Source organism: Artemia sp. Qi Xiang Cuo, chromosome 7 (genome assembly GCF_049724085.1).
Source record: "Artemia sp. Qi Xiang Cuo chromosome 7, ASM4972408v1, whole genome shotgun sequence".
Lineage (NCBI taxonomy): Eukaryota > Metazoa > Arthropoda > Branchiopoda > Anostraca > Artemiidae > Artemia > Artemia sp. Qi Xiang Cuo.
This window is the reverse complement of record NC_142800.1, coordinates 13,634,909-13,656,179: the sequence shown is the minus strand read 5'-3', so window position 1 is coordinate 13,656,179 and position 21,271 is coordinate 13,634,909. Positions and strand designations below refer to the sequence as shown.

The following is a 21,271-nucleotide window of genomic DNA, read 5'->3' as shown; positions in this document are numbered from 1 at the left end:
TTTGATTCGTAAAAACGTAACAAAAATGGATATAAAAAAATTTTGTACGCGTTTTTTGAGGTTTTTAATGTAACCCCCCCCCTCTAAAAAAAATTAGTACCCCCCCCCCCCCCAACAAAAATCCTGGATGCGCTTCTGACCTAAACAATATTCGTCTGGGTTCTAAAATGTAGACAACATCATTTAAAAAGGTATTTCACAGAGTTCTCCAGATCTAAAAGAGGTAAGCCATTTTTATACAGTTAGGAATAGAGGGATTTTGGACATTGGGATCCCACCTTAGATCCTGAGGCTATACAAACTGCCAATCTGTATATGATTTTGAGTATGTATAATGTCCATCTTTGACAAGGTGTACAATATCCGCCTTTGTGCCAAAAGAATCTGTGAGATGTTAGTATGAGTAACTGCGAGCCAGTTCATTCTTAGAATGATCCCAGGGTACTTCTTTAAAAAAAAAAAGTGTTTTAAAATAGTTTTGGGGTGCTTAAAAACTATTAATTTTCTTTCAACAAAATACAATGCATGGAGGTTTGTACCACTATGTATTAACCATGACGTCCCACGGATTTTTTTTTACCCCAATCAGTTACTGAAAATGGGGACTTTTTAAAATACTTTTTGCATGACTTGACTTCGTGTTACTAGGCCAACAGGCAGTATCTCTTTTTAACAGATCACCCCATTTAATCACCTTTACTCAGTTTCTGTCTTTATTTTACGGGTGATTCTTTTATTGAAAAAGAAGCTGCTCTAAGAAATTTTGCAGATTCTGACTTTCTTTTTACTAGATCATTGTATAAAAATTTTTGTATCATACAACAACATCCACACAACTTCTCAGTTGATATCGTTCTCTTGCTGGGCGATTTTGAGGAGATAGACTATGCCCCAAAGTCAGTAATAGCTTAAAAAATAAATATGAATGTTTAATTTCAACTGCAGGTATGGCTCCACACATAAGGCACTTGTTATGCAAAACGCAATTAAGATAGTCTTTTTGGTTTTTGCATCATCTCGTCTGGATCACCTGGCCCTTTATGTAGTAAAATGCAAAGCAGAAACAAATATTTCTTACCTAATCTGCAAGAGGCCCTTACAGCCGTCTCACCTCCCTCTCCTCTGTAAAGTTCAGGAGCACAACGCATTCCATCTTCACACTGATGATCTCTGCATGGGTTATGGCATCTGCAGTCTTCGCAACCAGTTTCAGCAGCATAATAGCGTTCGACGCCATACGGGCATCGCAATGTTTCACAAGTCTGGCGTTCCTTTTCGCATCTTTCTTCCTTTGGTTTTACTTCATCAGTGTCGATTATGTTTTCAGATTCTGGCTGTTCAGTCGTGAGACCTGACATAAAATAATCATTAGTTCGATATGCCTGTGTGCCACCAATCAGATGAAAGTCGATACAATCGATGCCAAGAATTTCAGTTTACAAAGTCAATACGTCTTTATTTTGATGGAAGGAAAACCTGAATAAACTAAAACCGAACCTCAATGCGCAGAACTTAAACTATTGAATTGATTTAATTTAGATGTATGAATAAAAAATATTCAAACTGCTAGAACTTTTAATTTTAGAACAAAATTGGAAAAACTTGAAGAAAAATGGAAGATTAAGGCTTTCATAAGTACCTTCGATTCTAGGTCGAACACAAAACGACCAAGTAGGTTCTCGTGGTTATTATATAAGGTTTCTTCAATTCGATTTCAAGAACTTCAAGTGCTTTAGTAGCAAAACAAGGAAAACGAAAAGCTAATATGAAATTGGTAAAATAAATCCAATATTAATAGAAATCATCTTGAAATTTTTTTCTACAAAACGTGAAACTTATGTGTTAAAAAGTGTTAGGCTCTTTTCTAGAGTTCGGGTGTATTTTTGAAAATGGAATTAGAGGCCACGCTCCAAATGACTGTCTGTGATAACAACGGGGAATTATAAGAGCAAGAGAGAAAGTTTGAGAAAGAGAGAGGGAGAGAGAGAACGAAAGTAAACTATCCCAAGAATATCCAAAAGAATAAAAAAAAATCAAGATGTACAAACAAGTTGTTTTTTGGACACCAAGCCTTTTCACTTTTGGAAAACCTTTTGATTAGATATGCGTTCACTTATGGGGAATGAATATCAATTTTCCTCAAACGGGGAATTTCCACTTTTTCTAATAGCTTATTATCCATTTAGCTTTTTTGAATACATATCTAGATAATCTAATCAGTTGCAGGAGCTTCGAAAATCTAATTTCAAGCTGATTTTACCAGGATAGCTAATAGCTATCATATTATATTCTTGCATGAATGGCTAACATTAAAGCAAGTTCATAAAGGCGTTGAAGCCACAGGGTCTCTTTCATTTCCATTGAGTCAAACAGCTGAAGCAAAATCAAAAGAGATAGAGAGAGAGAGAGAGAAAGAGAGAGAGGGAGGGAGAGAGAGAGAGAGAGAGAGACAGACAGAGAGAGACAAACAGACAGGCAAATGAAAGAATTTGTACCAACTATGTTTTAAAGACTACATGGAAATCAGGATTCAAAAATAGAGTTTTAGGGGGATATCAGGCGTTTTCACAGAAAACCTTTTGGTCAGACCTGCTATTACATGCGGAGGAACGAATTCAAATTTCTCCACTCCATTTTATGAACATATCTCCAGATGAGCTTATCAATTACAAGAGTTGTGAAACTTAAATTCAAGCTTTTTTTACCAGGACAGCTAATAGTCATCCTATTATATTCTTGCTTGAATAGCTAGCGTACAAGCGGAGTTTCAAAAGGCATTGAAGACACAGCATTTCTCTTTCAGTTCCTTTGAGTCAATCAGCTGAAGCATAATCAATCATCTAGAGAGTTGTAGGCGTTCAATTTTCTCAAGCGAAAGATAGCAGAAAACTCTAATTTCCGAGCTTTTGTTTCTTTCATTCCTAATAGACAATAACCCTTTTACAGCTGGATTGGGGCAATTGAATACCTAGGAAGTAATAACGTTATTAAATTTAAGTGTATTAAATGAAAAAAAACAAGTTTTTGTAACTGAAAGTAAGGAGTGACATTATAACTTAAAACAAACAGAAATTATTCCGTATATGAAAGGGGCTGTCCCCTCCTCAACGCCTCGCTCTTCACGCTAAAGTTTTTTTTATCGTTTCAAAAAATAAAGTTGTGAGACAGGGTCAAACTTTAGCGTAAAGAGCGAGGCATTGAAGAGGGGACAGCCCCTTTCATATACGGAATTATTTCTGTTCGTTTTAAGTTATAATGTCACTCCTTACTTTCAGTTAAAAAACTTGTTTTTTTTATTTAATTTCTGAACGTTTTTGAATTAATGCAGATTTTGGCTCACCGTACATGAATAATGAAAACGAAATTTGCACATTAATTTTGCTTTTTTGGCAAAATAGCTTTCTCGCATATTAATTCGCATATTAATTTTCCTTTTTTTGGACTAAATGGCTTTCTCGAAATTTTGTTCTGACGTAGCTTAAGAATTAACTTACGTAACGAATTTCTATATTCGTATGTTTTTATTACGTATATTAGGGAGTTCGTCCCCTTGTCAATACCTCGCTCTTTACGCTAAAGTTCGAATTTTGTTCAAATCACGAACCCCTGAATCACAAAGGCTGGTTAATTAGAATAGATACCTCTTTTGACAGTACTAAAAAACTTTAGCTTAAAGAAAGAGGTATTGACTAGGGGGCGAATACTATATGTAAACAATGGGCAAAGTTTATAACTTGCAGCCCTTCCCTCAGGAACTGTGGGGGATTAAATCATCCTCAAAGACATAGTAATTATATTTTCGACTATACTAAACAAAATGGCTATCTCAAAATTTTGATTTGGTGACTTTGAGAAAAAAAATGAGCGTGGGAAAGGGTCACGTTGCCCTCCAATTTTTTGGTCACTTAAAAAGTGTACTAGAACTTTTAATTTCCGTTCAAATGAGCCCTCTCACGATATTCTAGGACTACTGGATCGATAGAATCACCCCTGGAGAAAAAAAAAACAAATAAACACGCATCAGTGATCTTTTTTCTGGCTAAAAAACAAAATTCAACATTTTTGAAGATAGGAGCTTAAAACTTCAATAATAGTGTTCTCTGATACGTTAAATCTGATGGTGTGATTTTCATTAAAGTTCTATAACTTTTAGGGGTTGCTCCCCCTTTTTTTCGGAAATAAGGCACATTTTTTCAGGCACGTAGCTTTTGATGGGTAAGACTAAACTTAATGAAAATTATATATTTGGAATCAGCATAAGAATTTGATTCTTTTGATGTATCTATTGGTATCAAAATTCCGTTTTTAAGAGTTTCAGTTACTATTGAGCCGGGTCGCTCTTTACTTACGTTTGAAATGAGAATCTATTATAATTTTTTCTATTGAATGTAAGGAGCAGCATTTAAACTTCAAACGAACAGGAATTTATTCTGTATTTGAGGGGGACTGTCCCCATTTAAACACCTTACTATTTACGATAAAACTTGACTTTGTGTCGCAATTCTTTAAGAATGACTGATGAAACACAAGGGCTGCTGAATAGGAATACAAAACTTTTCCAAAGGGTATTTTTCAAAATCTAGGGAGGAATAAAAAAGCTAAGGGGTTGATGTCCTCTGCTCCCCTAATCCATCCCTAAGTAACTTCAATGGGGTGGACATCAAATATAGTCAGAGACATTTTCCATAGAGGCCACGGAAAAGACATGAACAATAGGATACCCAGATAGCATATGGGACGCCTTACATATAGACCATAGAAGGAAGACACATGGCCTGCAGACTATAGAAGAGAGAATAATAATAGAATACCCAAAATCCCAAGGGAAATAAAATTACATAAACCTTGGTTATACGCTTAACATCTTATTCTTTGAACCGAATTATGAGGTTATCAAGATTATGAAAAACACCATTTTCTAGGTGATTTCTGTTACATATTTTAATGCTTAGTCCCCCGCTCCCATTTTGTTCACCCTCATCACTGATTACAAAGCTTTCATTATCTTTATATGTGAGTAATAATTGTGTATGTGTTTGTGTGTATGTATGTTCTCGAAAACGACTCCATATTTTTTTTTAGAAAATTAGTATCTTGGAATGTTCTCGCATAAAAAAAACGATCTATATAGGCCATAAGTCTGAGAAAAATTGTTAAGAGCCTTAATTTTGGTTTTTACAAATGACGGCATGTACTATTATAGTACATCATATAAGCATTTCTTATATGATGTCATGCATAGCATAAATAAGATTGTTGATTTTCCAATGCAACAATTATTTATATAATATAATGTCTGTTGGAAGGCCCAAAAAAGGAAAATTTGCAGTTGCAGTTACTATAAATGATGATTCTTTGGAACCAACACCCCAACTATCAAAGGTGATGAGATGTGAAATTTGACAACCTGGGCCACCAATTGCGACAACATCAATACAGACAGTTAAAGCAAAGGCCATTGCTGAATTGTCTGAAGTAATCAAAATCCAAAAACGTGTCAAAAATGACAATGAAGAGGAGGGACACGGGCGGTTCGAAGATATGTTAAAACGACTATTAGGGCGTGTTAAAAATGAAAATCAACAGCAAAGACACACGCGGTTAGAAGACATACAACACCGAACAAGTGAGGGAGTCAAAAATGAAAACGAAGAGCAGCGACTCAGAGAAAATCAACCTTGACAGCGAGAATCCAAACGTGTCAGAATTGAAAATGATAGCGATGATCATTGGGCTTGGGCTTTTGACATGGATAAGGTCATCAACGCCTACCATACCTTTGTTAAAAAACAAAAGGCTCGGCGAAATGTATTTCTTAACGACGAAAGACAAGCCGAGGTTTAACGAAGCAAACAAACTGAAATTGATAACGATGATGATTGGGTTTTGGATTTTAACATGGATAAGATCATCAATACCTGCCATACTTTTGAAAATCAAAAGTATGGACTGGATAAATCGTTGGAAGAAAAAAAAACATTTGTCCCACCACCTGAACAATTAAAAGAAACAAAGGTGGTCGTCAATGCCTTCCAAACCTTGAAAAGTAAAAAAACCTGGACTAGATAAGCCGTTGGAAGAAAAAGAAGTTTTTATCCCACCACCTGAACAATTGAATGAAATAAAGGTTAGGCGATATGTCTTTCATTATGACAAAAGACAAGCCGGGGCAAAAGTTAAAGGTCCAATAAAAAAAACGTAATTTTACAAAGGCACCGCTTCTAATTAACGATCCATTTGGACGTCTTCAAATCCAGAAACCGCTAAAACTTTCTGCGTTTATAAGACAAGTGACGGTGATAATCTATGTATAGAAGTCTGCCGCGTGCCGAGTGCCGGGGCCCGGTACTATATATATATATATATATATATATATATATATATATATATATATATATATATATATATATATATATATATATATATATATATATATATATATATATATATATATATATATATATATATATATATATATATATATATATATATATATATATATATATATATATATATATATATATATATATATATATATATATATATATATATATATATATATATATATATATATATATATATATATATATATATCAATAAAGATCTTATTCAACCGTTTACATAGACAAAAACATGAGCTCTTTCAAGGTAGTAGCCCAGAAATGGTTTGAGACAAGCTCGCAGGGGTTTATTTTCTATTAAGAATAGAAAACAATGTGTTGCTAAATCTAAGTCAATTTGGTTTGACAAGATATTAATTGCAAAATAAGCAAATAATTCCCCTTGACCTTGACCACTAACAATATAATAGCTATATTTGAAATAAGATTTTGTTTCACAATTAAAAAAATGTTCATGACAGGCCTGTACACAGGGGGCTTCCCGACCAAATTCTAACGTTTTCCGAGTTTCTGGGCACTTCTTATTCAGATCATTGACTTTTGTTTTCAGTATTTTATATTTATTATTTTCTGATGAATTTTCTTTACTATTTTTTATTTTATTTTGTTTTTCTTCCAAAAAAAAACGTATGCGTACTTGCCTGATTGATATAGTGGTTGATCAGTGGCTTCGTTGAGGAATGGCCAGGGGGGACAGTTGCCCACCCCTCCCGCACTAATTTGGAAAAAAATATAACTTAATAAGTAGCTTCGCTTGTTTTAAGTGTCAAATTCGCTCTTTAATTTGAGCAGATAATTTTTTTTCATTAATCCATTCTCGTTTCTAACATAAGGAAAAAGAGAAAAATAGGGGTCCATTACACTTCATAATACATTCCACATTAATATGTTTCCAAATAATCTGCCTTTGAAACCTTATCATCAAATAAAAATGTGAGCTTTGTTAATTGCAAAATTGAAAAATTATTTATTTTTCCGGCTTCGTCACATTTGCTTACGTCATTTTTTTCCTGATATTAAATAAAAAAAACAAGTTTTTTAAACTGAAAGTAAGGAACGACGTTAAAACTTAAAACGAACAGAAATTATTCTGTATATGAAAGGGGCTGTCCCCTCCTCAACGCCTCGCTCTTTACGCTAAAGTTTTTTATTGTTTAAAAAAAGCAGAGTTGTGAGAAATACAAACTTTAGCGTAAAGAGTGAGGCGTTGAGGCGGGGACAGCCCCTTTCATATACGAACTAATTTCTGTTCGTTTTAAGTTTTAATGTCGCTCCTAACTTTCAGTTTAAAAAAACTTTTCTTTTTTTTATTTAGTTTTTGAACGTTTTTGAATTAAAGCAAGTTTTGATTTTGTCTCACCGTACATGAGTAATTAAAAAAAAATTGAATATTAATTTTACTTTTATTTGGTTAAATGAGTTTCTCAAAACCTGTCTAGTATTATTTACGATTGTTTTTATTAGCAATAAATACACAGAACCTACAAATTAACTTACGTAAGGAACATCTATATCCTTATATTTTTAATACGTAATTTAGAGGGTTCGCCCCCTAGTCAATACCTTCCTCTTTAAGCTAAGGTTCGAATTTTGTTCCAATTCTTTAAAAATGACCCCTTAATCACAAAGGCCGTTTATTAAAATAAATAGCTCTTATGAAAGTACTAAATAATCTTGGGCTTAAAGAGCGAGGTTTTGACTAGGGGGTGAACCCAATCATATACGTAATGTTTTCTGTCGTTTTAAGTTTTGATGTTGCGACTTACTTTCAGTTAAAAAACTTGTTTTTTTTTATATAGAATTTCTGATCTCTTTTTAAATAATGCTGGGAAATCCGGCGCCCCCTTCATAGCAATGTCCCTTCTCCCATGAAAACTTCCTTCATGATAAGATCCTCCCACATAACCCCCGACCCACTCCCCCCCCCCCTGCCGTAAAAAATTCCCTCTGAAAACGTCTGTATACTTCTCAATAACCAATAATATATGTAAACATTGGGTAAAGTTCATAACTTTCAGCCCTCCCCCCGGGGACTTTGGGGGATTAAGTTATCCTAAAAGACATAGTTATTACATTTTCGACCATGCTGAATAAAATGGCTATCTAAAAATTTTGATCGGGTGACTTTGGGAAAAAAATGAGCGTGGGAGGGAGCCTAGTTGCCCTCCATTTTTTTGGTCTCTTAAAAAAGGCACTAGAACATTAGCGTAAAGAGTGAGGCGTAGAGGAGGAAACAGTCCCATTCATTTACGGAATAATTTCTGTTCGTTTTAAGTTTTAATGTCGCTCTTTACTTTCAGTTTAAAAGACTTGTTCTTTTATTTAATTTTTTAACTTTTTTGAATAAATACAGGTTTTGATCTTGGCTCACCGTACTTGAATAATTAAAACAAAATTTGCATATTAATTTACTTTTATTTGGTTAAATAGCTTTCTCTAAACATGTTTAATTTTGTTTACGAACATTTTATTAGTAATAAATATACGTAACTTACGAATTAACTTACGTAACGAACTTCTATATTCATATATTTTTAATACGTATAATAGGGGTTCACCCCCTAGTCAATACCTTGCTCTTTAAGCGAGAGTTCGAATTTTGTTCCAATTCTTTGAAAATGACCGCTTAATCACAAAGGCCGTTAATTAGAATAAATAGCTCTTATGAATGTACTAAAAAATCTTTGGCGTGAAGAGCGAGGTATTGACTAGGGGGGTGAACCCAATCATATACGTAATATTTTCTGTTCGTTTAAAGTTTTGATGTTGCTGCTGTTCCAGTTAAAAAACTTGTTTTTTTATATTTAATTTCGGATCTTTTTTTAAATAATGCTGGGAAGTCCGGCGTCCCCTTCATAGCAATGTCCCTTCCCCCCATGAAAAATTCCTTCATGGAAAGATGCTCCCACATAACCCCCGAACCCTCCCCCCCCCCCACTACCAGGAAAAATTTCCCCTTAAATCGTCTGTATACTTCCCAATAACCAATACTACATGTTAACATTGGGTAAACTTCATAACTTTCAGCCCTCCCCCTGGAGGCTTTGAGGGATTAAGTCATCCTAAAAGACATATTTATAATATTTTCGACCATGCTGAACAAAATGACTATCTCAAAATTTTGATCGGGTGACTTTGGGAAAAAATGATCGTGGCAGGGAGCCTGGTTGCCCTCAATTTTTTTTGGCACTTAAAAAGAGCACTAGAACTTTTAGTTTCCGTTCCAACGATTCCTACCACAATATTCTAGGACCACTGGGTCAATACGATCACCCCCGGGGAAAAGAAAAAAAACAAATAAACACGAATCTGTAATTTTTTTTCTGGCCAAAAATGGAAAATTCCATATTTTTGTAGATAAGAACTTCAAACCTCTGCAGTCGGGTTCTTTTATACGCTGAATATGATGGTGTGATTTTCATTAAGTTTCTATAACTTTTAGGGGGTCTTTCCCCCTTTATTAGAAAATCAGCCAAATCTTCTCAGGCGCGTAACTTTTGATGATTTAAACTTGATGAAACTGATATATTTGAAATCAGCGTTAAAATATGATTCTTTTGATGTATCTTTTGGTATCAAAATTCCGTTTTTTAGAGTTTCGGTTACCATTGAGCTGGGTCGCTCCTTACTTACAGTTCGTTACCACGAACTGTTTGATTTAAGGTGCTTTTGCTTCCTAAAATCTATCAGTTCAACATTAGATTCTCTTTCTTAATGAAAAAAAATCATTGAAAAAGAAAATAAAACTTAGTGCTTTTTACAATGATATTCATACTATAAGTAGATATGTCAAATTGGTTGTAGTTTGGTCATGGAATTTGGTAAGAGGGAGATCCACTCCAGGAATCATTTAATTGTTTTAATTTTTATTTTCAGTACTTAATTGAAACTTTGATTCTCTTATTTGCAATTGAAATGCCCAATAAGCGCCGATAACGTCCTATTCCTTACGTTTTGGAGTCATAAACTGACCCACAAATCTAGGACTGCCTCTATGTACAAGACTATGCTGAATTCCTGCTATTTTCGCTTTTATAAATATTTCTTTTAATCAGCTCCGAAAAAAGAATTGACATATGTTCTAAGAATTATGACTGAAATTAGTTTCATTTGACACAACGTTAGCGCTACTTCTGGGAAATTTATCTCTGCATCAGCATGCTGTACGAAATGTCTGCAAAGCATAGAATAAAGTAAATTTATACAAAATATGTCAATTTTTCTCACAATTTAGAAAATTTTGTTTGCACGTATAAGCGGTACCAACCCATTCTCTTTTACTATTTTTATCAGTTTTGTCCTGCAGCACTAGGAGACCGAGCTATGCTTGTGAAGTGAATTATTCACATAAAAACGATATTCAGTGTAACCCCCTCCGGAAATGTATACCCTCCATACCCTGATTTACACGAAAAACTTTTGTGTAATTTTTATAGAATTTGTTTTGTTTTAACAAATATAAAAGGGGAAGGTAATTTTCAAACTCTAGGAGTCAATTTTCCCTTCCAATTGGTATCTCTGGCAATTTCTAATTAATTTAAGGTTTCTGCCGCAATGATGCCAAGAATTGTTCAGATTTTTGGGATATTCTATGTCAAACAATGCCCAACGGATTAGTTAATAATTCTAACTTTAATTTTACTTTTTCAAATACTTTTAAATTTTCAGTGTGGGGAATGTGTCACTGTATAATGTTATATAATCTGTGTGTAATACTTTGACTTATCCTGTATCTTTGCTTAGAGAGCGCTATTGCGCTGCCTATAATTTTTGTTTCGGCTTTATGTGACCCATTGATATCAATGCTGTTTATTAACATAAATTGGCAAACACACAAACAAATAAATTTAATTAAAAATATTTAATAATATTTCAACAAATCCCGTATATTAAAGGTTCAGTACAACAAATTAAATTTTACAGAGTCAATATCCATTCAAAACTACGGGCAAATGAGTAGCGCGATACTGGGGCTATTAAAATAGAGCTTAGTTTAATTTTGTGGTTGAGCATTCTGTACTGGACTTGGGGGTTGGGGGAAGTGGAGGGAGGATATGTACTGCAACATAAGTGGTCTGGCCGAAAAAATCCGAGTGCATACGACATTTACCTTCACCCACCCGAGAGCTTGTTTATGCTATACTATTGCCGTCTGCAGCAGCTCAATTATGACAATTTTAGTAAAAAGCCAAGCACCAGCACTTATATTTATGACAGTTTAATGTGTGTTTATTTATTTTAAAATGTATTGCATATTTTTTTTTAATTCACCCAGTAACGTGTTTGTTAAATAGTTACTTTTCTTCACTACCGGTTGAATAGCACCTACTTCAATAGCCCGTCCTCCCAATAAAAATACTGTAGCTACTCCCCTGTGGTTGATTGCTACTGATAATCAAACACTGATAGTGACAATCAACCACTGATAGGGGTTGATTAGTCAAGGAGCGTTTATTTAATAACTTTTAAACCTTTTCTATTATGAAAAAAACGAACTAATAAAAAAATTTAAGAAAATTGCATAGATATGCTAAAAAGAATCGGTTGTCCATCACCCATGGAAAAAATAACTTTGCAATGCAAGAAGATTTGACTAGACAGGATGATGATTCAAAATTAAGCAAAATTGTATATTGATCACACCAATCTTGTGAGTTTACAATTGCTTGATTTTAGTTGTGATTTTACTGTTAGTGATATTTCAATCCACCTCGTTGCCCCCAAAGTTATACAAGAAAATGCAAAAAGTGTGAGGAAATAATTCCTCAAATGTGAGGAATGACGATTTTGGCATCAATTTTCGCTGCAAAAGTTTTGGCAGCATATTTTCATGCAGAATTTCTGCCCATGCTTCTGTCTGCAAAGGTTAGCTCAGGGATTCACTACCTCTTCAGTGCCAAGAATGAATATGGAAAATTTATAAAATTAGTATTGAATAACCATGATGATCAAAACGACCATAACAACCAAAATGATCACAACGAACAAAATAACGACCATAATGGTTGACCTAAGAGATAAAATGAAAGTTTCCTTCTTGACAAGCTTTTTTTTAATTTTGGCATATAAAAAAATTTATATGCTATTTCAAAACAAAAGCGTAGAGATGCTGGGGAAGGATTCATGTTCCGTTAAAAAAACAAACATTATATTCTCAGCCAAATTTTATAAAAAAAGAAGAGCTTATAAAAATTGAATCAGCATTAGAATACAAAAAGAACATTATTTAAACGTTTGACTTTAAGATTGGCTAAAAGCCTTTTTCATGACCGAGACTTATTCCCTATTTCAACTGTGCTATATAAACAAAGAATAATTCCTTTCCAAACAATAGTCTAGAAATGCCGGAAAAGAATTTGTTACCCATTAGAAAAAGCAAACAATATATTCCCAGCCGAAGTCAGTCTGGCAGGATACTATATTGATTCAAAACATAAGCAAATGATGTGCCACGGCCACACAGGTCTTGGAGCTGTGTTTGTGTGAAAAATAACAACTCACTTTCACGGAGCTGACGGTCATGCTCTAATGCAGGCTTACAAAACTTGATACAAGATGCAAAACTACGGAAATTGTTTAAATTTCCTGTGCAACCACTGTACACAAATGGGACACAAGTTGCGCTGTTTCTCTCATACGCCCAACGGCGATACTCCTGGGAGCATGGACCTCGACTTACCGGCAGATGACAAATAGCTAGTGTTAGAAAGAAAAAACTGTTATATATATATAAATAAATATATATATATATATATATATATATATATATATATATATATATATATATATATATATATATATATATATATATATATATATATATATATATATATATATAGAAATATATTAATATATTTCGTCTCAAAACATTGGTTGTTTTGATGCTTTTTTATAGGAATTCGGAATTCTTTGCCGGTTTTTTTTTTTTTGAAGTTAACTTTTTTCTTTTTTTTCAGTTGAAAAAATGAAAAAGGAACTATTACTTTTTTTCATTCAATTTTTTTTTTTATTTTCTATTTCTGTGTGCTTTTTTCATACACTTGCATATTCAGATTTTCGTTGCCACTGTAGCTTCTAAGGGTAAGCAAAGATCTAATTCTTTTGGTAGATGTCAAACAGAAAAAGAAGGTCCGTTTTTAACTTCAGTTCAACTAAAGTAATTAATCAAATTTCAAAGTTTTTAATAAGGGTCTTCAATTATATTATGAAAACGACGTATTTACCTAAATGAGACGTTTCTGTGGCATTTCCAGGTGGAGAAGGCTCAATCTTTTGAACACAAACAGCTTCACATTCATCAAGAGAGCTAAATCGATTGCCACTGCCACCACACCCGCTATACACAAATGATTGACATTTATTTTCTCTAGGCTCAAAATAATATTTGATAAATCTTTCACTGCACGGACCAGGTGATGGTGGACTGTTGCACACATCTGAGAAATAAGAAAAAACTAGTTATTTAAGGAATTGTTATTTAAGGTTGTTTTTGAAGGTACTATTTTTGGAAGTATAATCTGTAGATTGTGGGATTGAGGTTTGTATTGTGGTTGCATTAATCTTCCGGTTCCTCATCGAACCAACCCTCCTATGGTTGTCCTACTTAAAGCCGTACCCAGGAGGGGTGAGCTGGAGTGTTTTGACCCCCCTCTCCCCAAATTGTTTGTCTGACGTAACAAAAATGCGTTCTTTGAGATTTTTTTGCGTAAAACCCATCCCGAAAAAGAATCTTTGAGTCCCCCCCCCCCGCAAAAAAATCCTGGGTACGGCCTTGGTACCACCATTCTGCTACAACTAGAAAAGAGCCCCTCTAGCCTCTATAAGCCTCTTTAAACAACTGACAAAGTCTTGTATGCCAAATTATAGCTGTTATAGGTTTTTAGGATGGGTCTTACATAAACTTCACGGAAATAGATTAAAACACTTTTATAGGGAAGGTCTGAAATCGAAATAGATCAAATAGACCTTTGAAAAATTGTAAATCAGGGCATTTATTATGTTTTGGATTCCATTGCAAGATATTTGGGAAGCAATAAGAACTGAGCATTACGAGCGTCCAACACCACTTAATTTTTTTGAAAAGGGAAACATTTCTGAACAACCCCTGAATTTAAAATTTTAAAATGTGTCCCTATATAGGAAACACATATCTAGTTCGTATCTATTTAGTTATAACTTAAATACAGTACCCACACACATTTTACCCCCGAAAAAAAATCTATGTCAAATTCAGCTGCATGATTAACGATGCGTTCAAACAAATATTGTAAAATAAGGATATCTAAAGAGTATCATCGTAGCCACCATCGATACAATACCAAAAGTTGTGGCTTATGCGAAAAACAAGAGTTTATTCGGAATGAGAAATTTCCAGAAGAAAGTGATCTAAATAAAACCTAAGTGAATATTTCAGCTATATGAACAATAGCCGTTTTCAGCGAAAAAAGACAAAACTAAAATAAACAAACCTATAGAAAATCTTTCTCACTGATTTAAAACACCCTTTTAACACAGAAGTATATTAAATTATTGTCTGTATTTAGCTTTGGCACAGCTCCTTAACCATTTTTAGCAGGATGTTCATAAGGCACCAGCGTTTTGTAACAAAACATCATAGATCATAGATCGGTCTGTGCCGCCAGAGGCACCCGGTGTATCACGAGACTTCGCCAATATTTTCTGAATTAGGCAGCTGCGTATGTCTTCCCAATCGGATTGAAGAGAAGCATTGACACTGCGTGGATCAGACTGGTAAGTTCGTTGCAAAGTATTCCGAGGTCTTCCCCGTCTTCAACTTCCGTTTGGGTGCCAATATAAAGTGGCTTTTGGGATCTGAATGTCCTGCATTTGGAGAACACGGCCCAAGTATCTCCACTTCCGAGCTGCAATGATGTCAGTCACCAGAGGCTGGTTGGCAAGCTTGCAGACTTTTCCATTTGTGATTACGTCTGAGCAATGAATATTTAAAAATGTTCGAAGACAATTGTTCTCGAATGCAAGGATTCTCTTCTCCTGTTGTTGGTTCAGACTCCAGATTTCGGCTGCGTTAAGGAGGACCGGTATGACGTCGCCTTTGAACAGACGTAACTTAAGCCGGGTCGAGTAATTTTTCGACTTCCATATGCGCGTGAGCCTATCCATTTGCCTAACCTATTCTTGTCATTATTTCGGTGGATGTTGATCCCGTATTCCCCACTATTCTTCCAAGGTACCTGAATTCAACGACCTGTTTAATTTCCTCATTTCCACATCTGGTATGAAGTCAGGAATTAGTAGTCGCCATTGTTATGGTGTTACTGGAATTGATTCTTAGGCTAAGTTGGCTTGCTTTTTCGCTGACCATGTTTAGAAGCTGTTGTAGACGTTGCTTGCACGACTGTAGTAAGCTAATGTCATCTGCAAAGTCTAGGTAACTAACTGTCAGTTCGGTAGAAAGTTTGATACCATCGATCGCGGAGTTGTGGAAAATGAAGTCAATGATTGTCACGAAAACGTAACGGCGACAGTACACAGATTTGTTTGGCGCCAGATAGAGTTCGAAAGTATCCGGTTTGGCCTTCGGGTGTCTTGATGCAGCACTCGCTGACCTCGTAAAGAGCTATGATAATTGCTATGATTTTACTTGGGACCCCGTAATAAAGAAGTATCATTCACAAACTTACCCGATCTGCAGAGTCGAAGGCCTTTTCAAAGTCTATAGAAATCATATAAAGCTTTGAGCGTCGTTCCTGACTTTCTTCAGTGACGACTCGCAAAGTAAATATAAGATCGGCGCAAGAACGGTTCGGGTGGAACCCGCATTGTTCATCCTTATGTGCTTTTGAGCTCATTTTGGATCCTCTTCAGAATGACGTAGTTTAACGGGGACCGAAAGCAAGCTTATTGCTCGCCAGTTTCCTGGGACAGGGGCATCACCCTATTTGAACAGGCGTATTAGTATGCTGCGCATCCAATCAACTGGTACCTTTTCCTTTTCCCATATTGTAGCGAAGAAGGCGGTCCAGAATGTTATTAGTGCTGCAACTGAGACCTTTATCATGAGTTTCCTCTCCCTTATGATATTCCAAGTTCGGTCAGAGAGCCATTGGTCTTTAGGGCGTTTATTGTCCCCCAGTATTTCTGTTGCTGCCGTATGGAACGAGTTTTTCGTAGCTTCCCAAAGTCCTTCTTGGTCTGGATTTTCTGGCACGGAAAGTGATTCGAATCTATTTGAAAGTTCAATTACAAAGATCCTTTTTTAATGCGCTATGAAGTAGTTTATCCGAGTCAAAAGGTGAGTCTGGAGAGGGTACTTGTTTAGAATTTATCTTCAGTTTGACTTTAAATCTTCGATTTCTTGACTTGATTTTAAATCAGGTTATTCTCTAACCCTACATCAGCTCCTTTATGTGAACGTACATCCATGAGGCTAGTGCACCATTTTTGACTCCCTAGGCCGTGGTCGATCGGACATGTATAAATGATAGCATAGAAGGAAAATTCAGAGGCTACTAAAGGTACTTTTTTGTGACACAATGTAAATATTTGCTAATAATTTCCACCAGAAAATGGGCTGCTCAGATGCCATTTTGAGTGAATATATCAAACAAACAGCAATCAAAAAGTAAAAAAAAATGTATTGCTGGTTTTCATTGGAATCATGTGTTGGAAAATTTTCAAGATTTTTATTTTGTTTTTCACAACGAGGTAGTATGACCTCTTAAACTGGAAGGTTGCGTGAATAGCCTTCAACTGTCTAAAAAATGATTGATATCCTTAGAGCTTTTGCCACACCAAAAAGCGACAGGTAAGTCAGAGGCAAACCTATTCATAGATCTCAAGCAACGAATTTTTCTTAACCCCGATTTTTTTTTATCCGTGGAACGACAGTAAATTAATGACAACAGTATAATCCAAGAGAAGGGCTGAAGGAAAAATTTCTTACCGAGTCCTTTAAAAACATCACACTGTCGCTTACATTGCTCCTCTGAGACGAATCTATTGGCGTTTCCGCCACAGCCTCCGTAAGAAAACACTTGGCACAATCCTAGGAAATTAGAGCTTATTAGTGACAGGCATTTTGCAGCAGGTATTTTGCCCTGGAGGGGGGGGGGGTGAGTTTAAAAGACGAAAATAAAAGAATTCTCGAGGTATCCACGTAAAAATCTTTATATTTGGGATGAGGCACGTGCCTCTCCCCTGCACAGTCTCTGATTAGGACTATTTAACAACACCCATTAGCTTAGCGGAATGTAGGCAATAACAGGCGTTTCAAAGCTTTTTAGCCCACAAGTCCCCTTTTAAGCCAGAAATTTATCTACCAATACACTTATGTTCTTTGAATAAAGAACATACATAAATGCATATTTGGCACCCCAATTGCACCAAAGAAGCAACTGCGAGAGGGCAATAATCCCTATCTTGAAGGCCATCGGACCAGCTGAAGATACCTGTTGCTACACATGGTTTATTGAAAAATGTCAGCCATGTCCATGGATATTTTCTGCCATAGATATTGTCAGCCATGTCCATGGATATATATATATATATATATATATATATATATATATATATATATATATATATATATATATATATATATATATATATATATATATATATATATATATATATATATATATATATATATATATATATATATATATATATATAATATATATATATATATATATATATATATATATATATATATATATATATATATATATATATATATATATATATATATATATATATATATATATATATATAAAATACATGTATATATATATATATATACTACTAACAACTCACCGCAGCACCAAGAGGCCTGAGGCCAATACAGCTACGTACGCTCCTCCTTCATCCCAATCTATTCAAAGCCTCCCTCTTTACACCCTCCCAGGAAGTTTCCCTTTCTTTCAAATCTTCTTTTATGACATCCTCCCACCCCAACCGCGGACGACCTGCTTTCCACTTAACCCTAGATGGTTCGCCATAAAGGACAATTTTTGACAATCCATCATCCTTCATCCGCAAAACGTGCCCTAGCCATCTCAACTTTTCTCTCATTATATTTCTATAAAGTGGGATTAAACCACGGTTTCCATACATCCTACTGTTTGAAATAAAGTCAGTCAGCCGGGTACCCAGAACAATCCACAGGCAATTTCTCTGGAAAACATTTGGCAGATCTCCATCTACTTTTCGGAGCACCAAGGCTTCAGAGCCACACTTGACAACTGTCATCACTATAGCTTCCAATATTCTAATCTTGGTTTGCACACTTATCTTCCTATTCTTACAAACTTCTTTTAACTGTGAAAAACACCCTGAGCCTTGGCTATTCTCTTTTTAACATCTTCACTGCTCCCACCGTCTTTACTAAGAATACTACGAAGGTAAGTGAACCTGTATACCTGGTCAATCATTTCGTTGCCCAACATCACCTTTTCATCTTCACTTATTCCTAGCCTTAGTGACTTAGTCTTCTTAAAATATATTTTCAAATCCATTCTAGCACCTTGAACTCGCAAAACCTCTACAAGTTCATTTATTTTGCTCACACTTTCATCTAAGATGCTTTAATCGTCAAGTTTTAGTTAATGAACAATTTCACAAAAAAATATCGAAAAAACAGTCTGTTTTCTGACAATAGGTAGCATTTCGATAACTGTACCGGTGGAAAGGTAGAATGTCGTTAACAGGTACATTGTCAATTTTCAATAAAGAAAGATTTTGTATATATATATATATATATATATATATATATATATATATATATATATATATATATATATATATATATATATATATATATATATATATATATATATATATATATATATATATATATATATATATATATATATATATATATATATATATATATATATATATATATATATATATATATATATATATATATATATATATATATATATATACTACTACTACTACTAACAACTCATCGCAGCACCAAGCCGCCTGAGGCCAACACAGCTACGCACGCTGCCTCCTCCACCCCAATCTATTCAAAGCCTCCCTTTTTACACCCGCCCACGAAGTTCCCATTTCCTTTAAATCTTTCTTTATGACGTCCTCCCACCCCAGATGGGGACGACCTGCTTTCCGTTTATCCCTAGATGGTTGGCCGAAAAGAACTATCTTCGGCAATCTGTCATCCTTCATCCGCACAACATGCCCTAACCACCTCAACCTTTCTTTCATTATAGACCTAGAAAGCGGTATTGAACCACATTTTTCGTATAGCCTATTGTTTGAAATACGGTCAGTCAGCCGGGTACCCAGAACAATCCTTAAGCAATTTCTCTGGAAAACGTCTAGCAAATCTTCATCCGCTTTTCGGAGCGTCCATGCTTCAGAGCCATATTTGACCACTGTCATCACTGTAGCTTCTAAGATTCTAATCTTGGTTTGTAGACTTATCTTCCTATTCTTCCAGACTTTTTTTAACTGTGAAAAAACACCCTGAGCCTTGGCTATTCTATTTTTAACATCTTCACTGCTCCCACCATCTTTACTAATAATACTACCAAGGTAAGTGAAGCTGCCCACCCGATCGATCTTTTCATTACCCAACGTCACCTTTTCATCTTCACTTATTCCTAGCCTTAGTGACTTAGTCTTCCTAACATTAATTTTCAAACCAATACTAGCACCCTGAACTCGCAAAACCTCTAAAACTTCATTCATTTTTGCTCACACTTTCATCTAGGATGCTTAAATCATCAGCATAATCCAAGTTCAGGAGACTTTTTCCTCCCCATTGGACTCTGTGGTCTCCCATTGCCTTTCCTGTGCTCCTTAAAGCAAAGTCCATCAAAATAATCCATACAAAAGGGGATAGAGCGCAGCGCTGCATAACTCCCGATTTAATACAAAACCAGCTGTTAATCTTATATTATACCTTAACTGCAGCAGAGTTATTCTTATGCAAGGCATTAATCGCTATAATGTATTTATCAGGTATATCATACAATAATAAAATCTTTACTAAAGCTCTTTTATCAACAGAATCGAACGCTTGCTCATAATCTATAAAACTGAGGACCAAAGGTGTTTGAAAACTTAGGCACTTCTCAATTATTAACCTAAGAGTGAAAATTTGGTCAACACATCCTCTACCTTTTCTAAAACCGCACTGCTCTTCTCTTAAAACTTTGTCTACGGCATCTCTCAGTCTAAAAAGTATCATATTACTAAGCAATATGCTACCTACAGAGACCAGACTGATGCCTTGATAATTACCACACTCACTTTTATAACCTTTCTTATAATGTGGCTTAATTAAGGTTTTCCCAAAATAGTTAGGCGCTTCCCCTTATTCAAAAATTATATTCATAATCTTCAGTAGCTTATTTCTGACATCAGAACCACCATACTTAAGAAACTCATTTACTACCCTATCAGCACCTAGAGCCTTATTATTCTTTAATCCTTTTAGTACTGTTGCAAATTCCTCCTCACAAAACAAATCTTCCTTCACATCCAAGGTATCACAAACTTTTTCATTTTCCTCTATATTTTTTCCTGCAACTCTATCTCGGTTAAGCAAATTCTCAAAATGTTCGGCCACTCTCGCTTTAGCTTTTGCCTTATCGCTAATTGCCACCCCATTCCTATCTTTAACTGGGACAAGTCCTGATTGACTACTACCTCTCAATTTGTTAACGTGCCAGTACAATATTTTACTATTATGCCGTCTAGCTGCATCTTCTAAATCCTCGGCAATTGTATCCATGGCCTCCACTTCACACCTCCTTAGTTCATATTTCAATGCTTTCTCCACTTTCTTTACATTTCTTTTGTTTTCATGTATATATATATATATATATATATATATATATATATATATATATATATATATA

The 21,271-nt window shown here is 34.9% G+C and overlaps 1 protein-coding gene across 1 annotated transcript in view; it reads right to left on the bottom strand.

Moving 5' to 3' along the window:
- Nucleotides 1-21,271, bottom strand: part of Ppn (proteoglycan-like sulfated glycoprotein papilin) — a 264,027-nt gene that overhangs the window by 91,607 nt on the left and 151,149 nt on the right. Inside the window, exons 29-32 of the mRNA XM_089091753.1 lie at nucleotides 17,326-17,427; nucleotides 13,625-13,837; nucleotides 12,903-13,097; nucleotides 1,079-1,351 (exon numbers count right to left, since the gene is read on the bottom strand). Coding sequence (XP_088947879.1) covers nucleotides 1,079-1,351; nucleotides 12,903-13,097; nucleotides 13,625-13,837; nucleotides 17,326-17,427 — 783 coding nt within the window. The remainder of the gene's footprint in view (nucleotides 1-1,078; nucleotides 1,352-12,902; nucleotides 13,098-13,624; nucleotides 13,838-17,325; nucleotides 17,428-21,271) is intronic.